Source organism: Equus asinus, chromosome 21 (assembly GCF_041296235.1).
Source record: "Equus asinus isolate D_3611 breed Donkey chromosome 21, EquAss-T2T_v2, whole genome shotgun sequence".
Classification (NCBI taxonomy): domain Eukaryota; kingdom Metazoa; phylum Chordata; class Mammalia; order Perissodactyla; family Equidae; genus Equus; species Equus asinus.
Genome location: NC_091810.1, coordinates 56999363 through 57012189, shown reverse-complemented (window position 1 = coordinate 57012189; position 12827 = coordinate 56999363). Strand labels below are relative to the sequence as shown.

General features: G+C 41.0%; 1 protein-coding gene across 9 annotated transcripts in view; it reads left to right on the top strand.

Annotated features, from left to right (window-relative positions):
* MYRIP (myosin VIIA and Rab interacting protein) overlaps window positions 1–12624 on the top strand; it is a 339379-nt gene extending 326755 nt beyond the window's left edge. For all 9 annotated transcript variants that reach the window (XM_070492581.1, XM_044754350.2, XM_014859642.3 and 6 more), the window contains 5 exons: window positions 1918–2079; window positions 6172–6276; window positions 6387–6447; window positions 7796–7914; window positions 10469–12624. In XM_070492581.1, the coding sequence (XP_070348682.1) occupies window positions 1918–2079; window positions 6172–6276; window positions 6387–6447; window positions 7796–7914; window positions 10469–10501 (480 nt within the window). In that variant the 3' untranslated portion in view covers window positions 10502–12624. The remainder of the gene's footprint in view (window positions 1–1917; window positions 2080–6171; window positions 6277–6386; window positions 6448–7795; window positions 7915–10468) is intronic.
* The last annotated feature ends 203 nt before the right edge of the window (window positions 12625–12827 follow it).

The following is a 12827-nucleotide window of genomic DNA, read 5'->3' as shown; positions in this document are numbered from 1 at the left end:
ATCAATGGCTATATTAAACTGAAAGGATCTTTCAGAAACAGAAGTTCTCTAATACTTACATATGGTAAAGAAATATAAAACTAAGGGCAGACTGAAATATGGCAATTGCCCCCAGATATTAGATTCATGGCCCCGTCTATGACTGACAAGTCACTTACCGTGATGTCCATTGTGTCAGTCACTACTGGAAACTCCCACGGCCCAGCTAATTGTGCTCTATGATGCGTAGTCAAATGTGCTCTCATCATACCCATACCCGCCTTTGCTCCACTTCGAAATGTTTTGTAAAATTGCCAGTTTTAGTGCAGATGCATGAGTCATACCAAGGAATTGACAGAGTAGGAACATCTTACGGATCTTTCCCCTCTTTACCTACACTCAGCATCACTCAATACAAAAGATGTGCATGACTTGTGTGCACAAGCTCTTGGCTTGTCCTAACACCCTTATATATTTTAACTAAAGTTAAAGGGACAGTTAAAGAATTGACTGTGCATTTCATTCAGATAAACCCTAAATTGCTGTCATTATGTGTTTAGAGCTTTATATACATTGACTAAACCTCCTGAACCTCTCTTTAAGTAATTACCTTCTTTCTTTTGTTTTTGCTGAGGAAGATTTGCCCTGAGCTAACACCTGTTGCCAATCTTCCTCTATTTTGTAAGTGGGTCTCTGCCACAGTATGGCTGATGAGTGGTATGGGTCCGCACTGAGGATCCGAACCCGGGAACACAGACCACTGAAGTGGAGCATGCCAAACTTAACCACTATGCCACAAGACCGGCCTCTAATTATGTTCTTTAGATATATCTCCTTCCTTGTTTCATCACATTATTAATTAGGCTGAAGAAGCATTTGTTTCATTCACCCTGCCCAGCATCCCTTAGTCTGAATTATTGCAACTATTTTACTTTCTGTGTGCCCATTTTTATGGGAGTCACCTTATAACCTCTAAAGTCAAAATGTTTTTTCCTTTATTTTTTCTTCAAGTTACTGTCTTTATCTGATTTTCTCTTTAATTTTCAATAGCTCTCAAAACACTGTCTTGGGGGCCAACCCCGTGGCACAGCGGTTAAGTTCACACACTCTGCTTTGGCAGCCCGGAGTTCACTGGTTGGGATCCTGTGTGTGGACCTAGCACCACTTGTCAAGCCATGCTGAGGTGGCATCCCACATATAAAGTAGAGGAAGATGGGCACAAATATTAGCTTAAGGCCAATCTTCCTCACCAAAAAGAGGAGGATTTGTGGCAGATGTTGGCTCAGAGCTAATCTTCCAAAAAAAAGAAACTTTCTTAACTGACAGATAAATAGATTTGACATGCTTCTCTTAACATCACAGTACTTTCTAAGAAATAAAGTATTTTCCTACTACAAATCTCAGGTTCATTTTAATTCCCTTAACTTGTTTCAAGCAAGCTGAAGGTAATTAATCAGAGATAATTCACTCGAAATTTGTAACTGTTTTAAATTAATTTCACTTCTGTAGTGTTTCCTGAATTTTCCCAATTACTAAATGCCAACCAAAATTTTTATTGGACAAACCACATCATGAGTTTTTCTCTTTGTTTCTTCTATCTTGATATTATGGATGATATCGTCACTAGAAAAATCTGCAATGTATGTAGCTGATGTCATGTATTTTGCACTATTTTATCATATTTTCAAAACTTACAAATTGCTTTTTTTGCAGGAAAGTTATGGGGGAGGGAAGATGCAGTTGACAGTGAGGGGGTGGTAAGACCTCAGGCTACCATTTGAGTGAGAAGAATGTTTATAATGGGGGCATTCCCTGTCTTTTTCTCCCCAATGTTGAACCTACTTCTCTCTCACTCCCCTGAATTAACAGGGTCCCCTAAAAGCGCCACACCTGTCTTGTGTTGTAGACCTCAGCTTAAAGGCTATGCCTCCTCCACAGGTGTACCTGGCAGCAGGCACTGTGTATGGACTCGAAGGCCAGCTGAATGAGCTGGAGGATGCTGCCCGCTGCATCCACAGTGGCACTGATGAAACCGAACTGGCAGATCTGGAGGACCAGGTGGCCACAGCTGCAGCCCAGGTTCACCATGCTGAGCTCCAGGTAAGATCTCTCCTCTCTGCCCAGATCAGGAACCACGAGGCAAGAGGAGAGAGCACCCCATCTTCCATAAGAATCATTTCAAAGCCTTTGTATCTATCAGTTCCAGCCATCTCCAGTGCACCTGCATGATTATGGTCCTTTCAGGATTTAATGCCACCAAATCCTCCTTTTTTAAAGTGCAGCCATCTTCTCCCCAAATTATATCCTTGATAATGTGTCATACTTCTCTTTGAAACTTATGCCACTTTCCTCTTGCACAAATCTCTGACCCATGGGTAGGTCTCCTTGCTATACAGGTTCCTATTCCACCCAAAGACCACCCTTCGCTAACCTTAATCACACTGTTGATTACTTATTTAATGCCACAGTTCGCCGCTAGAGGCTAAAAGCTCCATGAGGACAGGACTGTAGCTGTCTAGCTTAACACGGTAACTCCAGTGCCTAGCAAATACCTGACACAGATTTGGCACTCAATAAACAGACGATGAATAAATGAATGAAATTGGAAGTGTGGATTTCTCAGATCAATATTTTCCATGAGTTAGATACTGCTATTTCAGAACTGATCACTATATTATCCAGAACTTTGTGAAGACGCCTGTTCACAGTTTTCATGGATATTCCCTTGGCCTCTCACCCTGGATCAGAAGTGACCATGGACTAAGCCGCTGATTCTCTAGCTGGGGTCCATGGACATAAACATAGGGTCCCGTGAGAAATGATGGTCTCTGCAGCATACTCTCAGGATAGACTCCTGGTTGACTGATATTTCTGCAGATCCTGCATCTTAAAGCTTTATCCTTTGGGAGAATTGGGTCAATAGAAACCCCTTCTGGATAGAGAAGACGATGATGGGTGGTAACTATTTTAAAAATAAAAACTTTTATTTTGAAGCATCAAAACTCGGAACCACCACTGACATCATTAAGTACTCTTGAGAATGCGAGGGTGCTGATTATCCCCTCTGTGGGTGATTTAAGGCTGCATGCTAAGAATGGGCTCACCGCAGGTGGCCCTGTTGACTATTTATTATCAGCAAGAATGGCTGAAGAGCAACTCTCCTCAAATAAAAATCATTTTCCATAAATGCCACCCAACATTTAATTAATTTATATTCAAAGTTATATAAAGTAGAACCAAATCATTTGTTTTCTGGGGGTACATTTTGCAGCAAATGCTTCTTGAATGGTTTAACAGAAGTAATATTATTTATGGGTGTTTGGGAGAGTTTTATTGGGTAATTAGTTATTCCTCCTTCCAAATATTTTTTGGCTTAAATTATTGAAGCCATGTTTTATTGCAGAAAATCCTGGAGTCCAAAATGTCCATTATCCGTGTGTTTGAATGTGCCTATTAATTTATTATTCATTTTTAAATATTATAATAATGTTATCAATAACACCTGATATTCAGTGAGCCTTACTTTGTGGCAGAAATTGTGCTTAACGCTTGACTCCTCTGTTGTGTTTAATCCTTTCAGCAACCCTATGAGGTGGCTATTGTTATTGTTCTACTTTTATACCTGGGGAAACAGGCTCAGAAAGGTTAAACCACTCGCCCAAGGTCACCTAGAAAGAGATGAAGCCAGTATTTTAACCCAAGTTTTTCTGACCACACAGCCCACATTCTTCACCAGTCTGTGGTTTTCTGAGAAATGTGTTGGTTTTGCCATCAGGCATATATCCACTTACTTAAGAATCCTTCATTTGAAAGGGAGGTTGTCAAGCCTGCCTTCAGCTTTATGGATCTTTTCAACATGGGAAACTTCATTAGCATGGAGACTCTCCCCTCCTGCCAGCTGCTGCCAGAGAATGAAGTCTTAGACTCCCTGTTGTCTGTTCTCACCCAAAGCTGAGTCTCAGAGAAGATGTCACAGGGGGTGTCCTGCAGGATGGTAGAAGGGCCTCCACTGAAGAGGGTAGCTGTGTTAAATCATGTTCTTGGATTAAGTCAGTTTCTATGGACCCTATCAAGTTGGAGTTTACCTGTGGGACAGGATTGCCCAGCGCTGAAGGAGATTGCAGGATGGCCCTTGGACAGCATGCTAAGGATGCTGTCCACTGTGTCATGCAAGGTCATCCCTGTGGGCATTCCTGGGGAAGGTTTCTCTTAACTCATAGTATCAGGACAGGCTGTTCTTCTCAGTACTTAGTCTTTATCTTGTGGACGTAAGAGTCCTACACTGATCTCTTTGCTTTGGCTTCCAGGAGACTCAGAGCTGAATTCTTCATCCCCTTCTAGCAAGTGTAAGGGTCATTGAGTATGAAGCCTTAGTAATTAAGTAGAACATAATTAAATAGATAGATAACGAAATGGAGGCAAAATCAGCCCTCAGTAGTTTCCTTTCCTCTTTCTTTGTCCTTTTCCTTATAGACTAAAACTTGAAACATTAACCCCTTCTTATTCCAGAGCCTGGCAGTCAGCAAATCAGGAGGTCAGCAGCTTATTCTCCCATTGACCTGTCTCTCAGGGCCCTCTGAGCAAGGCCCTCCATCAAAACTGCTTCCAGGAAAGAATGTGAGCATCTAATCCACAAAGACTGATAAAAGTTTAGCCTTCAACCTTTCTCAAAGTCTTGTTCAATTTACTGGTCTATAAACCCAAGGAATGCAGCTCTCAGTGTGAAATTTGAGGAGTCAGAACAAAAAGGCCTCTGGGGGCCAGGGAGGGACAAGGGCTGCACAGCGGCCCTTCTGGGAGCTGGATGCTAGGCAGGGTGACCTGCATCCTTTCACCAGCTGCCAGTCCTGGCCATCACCTACCTCCTCCTCCTTTTCTGAGCAAGGCTGCCCCTCCCTGGGGATAGGGGAAACATCTCCCATATGTGCTGACTTTTCAGCCCTTCGCTCTACACTTCCTATAGCACCTATCTCAATAAGCTTTGTCCAAAGAAGCCCTCAGTAAATGACAGCAGAATTAGAATTTGTCTTGAGTAGCACAAAACAGTTAGGGCTAGCGGAGGCAATGGAGACCTTGGAGTGGAGCACACACACGTTGGCTGCTGGGCCCACTTTCAGGTTTCTTGTTTGATATCCCAGCAACATTCAGGCTCTCCCATCTCTGCAGGATGACTGTGATCCCCGCCTCCTCTCTCAACTCTGCTAGCCTTCTCCTGCCTCTTCTGGCGTCCCCCATGCCACCCCTTGGCAAGTTCTCTTAGAAGGTGACAGTGTGGCAAGAGCATGAGCATTGGCATTAATTCTGAGCTCTGCCCCAGACCAACTGTGGAATGTTGGGTATACTACTTATCCTTCTTAAGCAGTTTCCTCATCTGTAAAACCAGGAGAATGGTACCGATGTCATAGGATTATGAATGAGTTCTCATGAATGGGGCATGGATAAGTTCATGTATTTAAAGCTCTTAGCATGGTGACGGCATATAGTAATGCCCTTTTCTAAGAGCAGAGACTGTCTTCTTTATCCCTGGGGACGTGGATGGACCGGGGTTCTGTCTGAGCATTGAGTGGGCTCTTGCTCTCTATATCTGCCTTAAGGCTCTGTTGGAGGGAAATCTGAACTCTCTCTGACCTTCCAATGTTGTAGTTGAAGAAACTGATACCTAGAGAGAGGAGGAAGTTTCTCAAGGCCATTTGGCCTCTTAATGGAAGAAATGGATTTAAACCAGGAGCTGCTGGGCCTTCCTCCTAAGATCCAGTGCTGTGCTTTTGGTTCACAGAGTCAAGGAAGGAGGAAGTAGGACCTATAAATCATGCTTACCTTTCAACACTCACATCACATGTTCCCTCCTAGGGAAGCCTTCTCTGACCATCTGCCCCCACGCCCTCTGCTGAGCCAGGTGGCCCTAGGCCAGGGTTCCCATCATGTCCTGGGCTTCCATTTATCCCTAGGGGTACTGTGACAGAGGTGTTGATATACTCTAGAGCTACCAGAGTTTAAATTTACAAAGGAAGGCCTGTGTTTTATTTTCTCACTATAGCACTAAATAGAGAAGAGCTCGGTAGAAGTTGAATGAATGAATGAATGGGCATACATCAGAGCAGATTTATTCTTTATAGATTCATAACACTTTTAGCAAAGAGTCTCCCCTCCTGTGCTTTCTCCCTACTGATTCTGTCTTTCTGTTGCATTAAGATTTCTGATATTGAGAGCCGGATTTCAGCCCTGACCATTGCAGGATTAAACATAGCACCGTGTGTGCGCCTCACAAGAAAACGAGATCAGAAGCAAAGGAACCAGGTGCGTTTGTCCCTCACTCCCTGTGGGAATACTGCACGACCTGGAAAATTTAGAAGATAAAATGTCTTTGGCTTTGCAAAGCCGTATTGATTGCTGCATTCTGTTTGTAGGTACAAACCATAGACACATCAAGGCAGCAGAGGAGGAAACTGCCTGCTCCACCAGTGAAAGGTATGCTAAAATTAAAACCACAAAGCTGCCAAAGAACTCAGCCAGACTCATTTACTTTGAGTAACTCAGAGATCTGAGTTTAAGGACCAGATTTAATGGGGAGTTCTCACCCGGAATTGGTCTTGTGTCAAGTCTGTCTTGACTGGAATCCCCCCAGGAAGTAAACCCTGGGACAAGGATGTGATTCCAAGAAATGCTGGCAGGGGAAGAGAGAAATGATTCAGGGAAGGAAATCAAGTCAATACAGTGAAATTTAATTAGTAGTTTACTTCTTTGGGCAAAGGAGGCTAAATCCTGCTGGGGACTTCTAGGAGACAGTATTAACAGCACCTCAGTGTTTTCTGCTCAAAGAGTAGGAACATGAGGTATTTCCACTCTCATCTATCATTGCCTGAAGGTTATTCCTGGGGAGGATCAAATCCCTGGTACTTGTGACTTGCCACATGCATGGGCCAAGAGAGTGGTGGTGCTTACAGTAGGATGCTGACAGAATCTGCTGGAACAGTGACTGTCAGGGAGATGTGGGCACAGCACCAAAAGCATATAACACAGGGCCCAACCTAGAAGATATTCCAGCAACACCCTTATCTGCTGGACATTTTCAATCATTTCCCTGGATTTAGGAACCACATAATGATGATGCCAAACTAGAAATTTAGGTCTACAAATTAGAAGAGTAGAAAGTCAGAAGATTTATGTTTGAATCTTGGTTCCATCATTCATTGTTCAACAACCATTTAATGAATGCCTGCTTTATATTCCACAAAACTTTATACAATTAAAATTTATTACAGAGCCACGATCCTTTATTTGAAACCCTTGAGTCAATATGTGTTTCAGAATTTCTTGGACATTAGAAAGGCAATATGGTACATGTACTGTATATTTCGTAACAGCCCCTGCCCTTGCTATCTGGGGCAGCATCTGATAAGCACATTTGTATCTTCGCAGCAGAGCATGAGAATATTCATACTCAGTGAGATGGACAAGGACTTTAAATGGCTACATTTTAGTTCAAGTCAGGTGTTGCCATCAGACAGCTTTGGCTTTAAAGTTATAAAGCTTTATGGTTTTCAGAAACTTTTATATTTCAGAATTGCTAATAAGAATTTATGGACTGTATTGGATTATCTCCAAGCTACCTTTTCCCAGAAAGCCACTAATGATGCCTTGATATATTTGGTCCATCATAAAAATAACCACAAAATAAGAAGATGCCACAGTCAGACCTTTGGACCAGAATGAGATGCCAAGTCTAGAACAAAAATCTGCGTAATCCGATACCTCATCTTGCTTAACAATTGCTCCATCTTCTGGGTAACACTTATTCCCATGTGTTTCCTTTTAGCTGAAAAAATTGAGGCACCTTCAGTGACCACAATTAAAACATTTAACCGTAACTTCATTCTCCAAGGCTCCTCAACAAACAGGACTAAAGAAAGGAAAAACACCACCAAGGATTTGATGGTAAACGTCATCTCTGTCTTAATGCCCATCACTTTCACTCCATTCTGTAATGTGGGTCCGTGTACATAGCCCTCCATTCTGTAGCTCTTCTTTCTGTAGCTCCCCCATAAGAGCCCCAAGAGGCATCCTTCCTGCTTGATCTCATGGTCTTTTGGTTGGGCAGTGGGGGGGTCTTTGTATTGCTAACCTCTTTGATATGCAGATACATCGTCTCAACTATATCTCCAGCTCCTTATAGGAACCAGGTTTGATATAAGAGAAATAAAAATACATACGCAGAAATGTAAGTTCTGGTTGAGGTGTAAGCATTTTTATTTTGTTTTTGATCCATATTCCCTCTTTCTTAAATTTCTTGTTACCCATTAGTTACCTCTGTTCCCGAGAAAAGTCAGCAGCTGCCCATAAATGCAGTAAAGGAAGAGACCGTAGATAATTTGCACAAACCTGGAGGTCATATAGAGAGAGCTAATGGATGATTTGCCTAAACACCAACATATGCTTCAGAATTTTGGCAAATGCTTGATGCTGCTTATATAGGAGATGATGATCCAGCTAAACTGCATCAGCGATACCATTATGCTAAGGGCAGACTATGTCTGGAGTGACAAGATTGAAACAAAGGGCAAATGTATCCTGTTGCCTGTTATGCATCACCCATTGTTCCTTTCTCATTCCTCCCCCTCATTGTCCCTGTGTCATGAGCACAGAAGCACCAGATAATGGCATAATGGTGGGCACGTGCTTTTGAATTACAGATTACTGCATCTCTTAGGCACCATATGGCAATAGTGCTGCCCACTGCCTTTCCTTCCTTGGTCAGCCATTACCTCTGACCTTTCCAAGTCCAGTTACCTTGCTTCTGGCCATTACTTCAAAGAGCTAAAAAGACGCCATATGACGCTAAAAGGGCAGACCACTAAGGCCAGGGAAGGAATCTGTTATAAATAAGATAGTTAAAAGTAAAATACATTTCATAGAGATAGAACATAGATCAGTAGTTGCCAGGGGCTGTGGGGCGGAGGAATGGGAAGAAACTGCTTAATGGGTAAGAGGTTTTACTTTAGAGCGATGGAATGTTTTGAAACTAGATAGAGGTGGTGGTTGCACAACAATGTGCTAAATGCCACTAATTGTCCACTTTAAAATGGTTAATTTTATGTTACGTGGATTTCACCTCAATAAATCATTCTTTAAAATAAATTATCTTTAAATAACAGAGAGGTTAAAAATGAAAAAATGGACAATATTTACTAAACAAATGCAAACAAAGAAGAAAGGGCAGAAATATTACTTTTTTTAAAAAAAGGAGAATTCAAGACAAGAAGCATTCAGAGAAAACAAGGAAGGAGGACCTTTTAATTTTGATAAAATAAAGTAGGTAAGTCATGAGCCTTTCCTGATTTGGCAACAATAGAGCAACACAATTTATTGGGCCATGGTTGGTGAATTTAAAATTTGTTTATCAGCTCTTGGAAGCCCAAGTATACCAGAAATAAATAGAAATTAGAGAATTTCAATAGTATAATTATTAAGATTTAATTAAGATATTTATCTAACTTTCTTCTTTATAGAGGATTCATTTTCTTTCCAAACATCAAGGGATCATTTATAAACTTCATTTTATAGCAGCTTCAAAGAAAACCTCAATAAATTCCCAAAAGTAGAAAGTATAAAACTACCCTCTGTGACCCCAATGCCAAAAATAATCCAGAACAGTGCTCTTCAATAGAACTTCCTGAAATGATGGAAATGTTCTACGTCTGCACTGCCCACTATGGTAGCCACTGGCCACATGTGGCTCTTGAGCACTTGAAATGTGGCTACTGCCTTGGAGGAACTGATTTTTAAATTTGATTTAATTTTAATTAATCTAAATGTATATGGCCACATGTGGCTAGAGACCACATAAGGGCAAATCTAGAAAATTAGAAACCCACTTGAAAGTTAAAAGCATTTGCACCCACATACACACAACTATACATGGACACATACATACATACTCTCACACACACATTTACAACTTACTGTTGAATTAAAGAAGAGCAAATCCACAGAGCATTTGGAAAATGAACAGGTTACATATATGAAAACAAATGAGACATGTATGAAACTATGCTGAGTCAAATTCATAATATTAAATATTTTCTTCTTAATTAAAGGAGGAAACAAAATAGATGAACTAGGCATTGAATTCCAGACATCAAAGATAAATGCGGAAACCAATTCATTAAAACCAGAAAACTATAGAAATGATCATAAATCCAAGAACTTGTTCTTTGGAAAAATAGAAAATAGAGAATTTTTGTAAACCAAATAAAGAAAAAATAAATTAAATAAAACTAGATTAAAATAGAGATTAAATTTTTTATTTAAATACAATGTGATGTAAATCTATGCTAATAAGTTTTAAAGTCGTAATTCTGGTGAAATACTTAACTAGTCAATGAGCACAAATACCTTTTATGCTATAAAAAAGCAGTGAACATTGTTTTTAATCACCTCTCCTCACTTTTGCCAAGTGGTTGACGACAGTGTGCTCATTGTCTCACCTCAGGAGCCCAGCCTGGAGTCTGCTGTGATGTATTAGCGCCATGGAACTCCACTGCCAGTGACCCACTGCCTCCGGCCGTACACACGACAGTGCCTTGACCCAACAGCCATGGAATACTGTATGGATTTCCACCTAAGGAGAGGGCCTGGGGAGACCACAGTGCACCGTTGCACAGGGCTGTCCTGATACCTCACCCAGAAAGCAGTCCCAGATTTCAGCACTGTGGTCTTGCCCACTCTGCCTTAGGCTCCCGGGGGAATCCAAGACAGAAAACCAAGACGCTGGCTTCCAACAGTAGAGCTCCATGTTCAAAAGTTGCATCTTTTCCCTGTTTGCTACTGTGTGTTGTCTTTAAGATCCCTTTTTTTTTATCCCTTTGATTCAACTAGAATTACATGTCAACTATTTGTCCAAAGGAATATTGTTGGGATGGGGGGATGGTGGAGGGAAGGGAGATGGATATTATCATTTAATTCATCATCAGTTCTTATCAATTTCCCACGAGAATCTTTGTCTCACAAATACTAAGGAAAAAAGTGGAAATGCCCCTGTGATGAGCACTTGGGACTGTCAAATTTGGGGAGCACTCAACCATCAAGGATGCAGGCCTCCCCTCAGCCACCTCTTTCCTGCTAAGCTCCTAGCTCACTGCACTACCAGTCATTCCCATTGCCTTGCAATCACAAGCCAAGAATGGAAAGCTCTGACTCACCCACGCTATGCCCAGGTCTGCCTGAAACAATGTCTCGCTGGGAATTTAGGGTTCTTCCTTGGACTTACTGAGAATTTCCCTACTCTGAAAGGCAGAGGGGCGTGAGAAAGCCCACCATTGGCTTAAGTTTAGGGCGCTATCCAGAATCAACACGATGCGGTTTAGCAATGACTGCATCTAAATGAGGTTTAGGTGACTCACTGGATTACTGCAGAATACAGCCGTATGAGAACATGTTGCCCTCCAAAATTTACTCCCAATAAATGTTCAGCAAAAGTAGTACCATGACCTTAAAGATAAAAATGGTTAAGGAATAGCCTTAGAAAACTTACAGGTATGAAAAAAGCAAGGAGAAACTGTGAATTCAATGGACACAAGAGTCAAAACTAACTCTACGTTCACAGTCTCAAATGCAGGTCTATTTAGAGCGTGTTTATAAAAACAAGTGGAACTGGAATTTCACTCAGTTAATTGAGCATAGTAACCCTTTATTTTTATTCGCTCCTCATACTTTCTGAATCTGAGGAAGAAGGCAAAGATGGGAGGCAAGGGAATAGTATTATGTTTAGTAAGTGACTTCTCTGAAGGAGGGAATATTCTTCTCTTTTTAATCCTTATAGCAACCCTATTCAGCAGGCATCCCCGTTTTTCAGATTTGGAGACTGAGGGTCAGAGAGATTAATTTGCCAAAGTCACAGCTTTAAGCTAGGTATAATTGGAATGCCTCACTCTGTTGTTTTCCACTTCTCCATTCTTTTGCTGCTATGCACATTTCCAGACCTGATTTGTTGCTGAAATGTGCGTGATGATCCATTCCTGATGGGGGTCCACCTACCTTCCAATAATACTCCTTGCTGATGCTGTGTATGTGTTATCCAACAGAAATGACTCCTTTGAAATAAAGTAAATCTTTGGCTCTTTGTTCTGTTGGTGTGATTCAAAGCAAACAAATACAAATTTTAAAAACACAACAAAAAAGCGATCTGAGTTCCAAATAGAATGCTTTTTTAAAGAGGCATGAAAAGCAACTATTGTTGTGTTACAGTGTTAAAATATTCAGTTTTCTTTGACAAAAATGTGTACTGTGTAAGCCTTGCAAAAAAAACAAAAAAAGAAGAAGCCTGCTCTATGGCATTTGAATTTTTATAAAGGTTTCCTTGTGCCAAATAAGTGCAAAGATTTAATTTACTATTAAAAATCATTAGCATATGTTATAGTTCCAGAAGAATTATTTTGTCATTAAGTGATTTTGATCTTCGGTGTCAATATTTATATTTAGATTGATTTTTATAAATGAAAATATTTTAACGGTTTAAGAAAATGCGGTCAATAGGACCATATCTTTGATGACTTCTGAAAGTTATGCTTGCCTTCATGTTATATGCACATTGCCAAGAATTACTGTTCAGAGAAATGATAAAGAAGTAAAGGTCATTTATGAAAATAATGTTTGTGGATGTGCGGGTTTTCTTTGGTTAGGGAAGATTGGGAGTGAAGAGGGGATAGGGAAATAAGTCAATGGCTGGTCATTGGAGGGGCCAAGCTTCAAAGCCACTTTTGCCCCATGCCCCATGGTCCTTGCAGTTACACCACTCGTCTCTCCATTGCTCGTTCTCCTGAGAACAGAACTTCCTAGCGACCACCTCTACT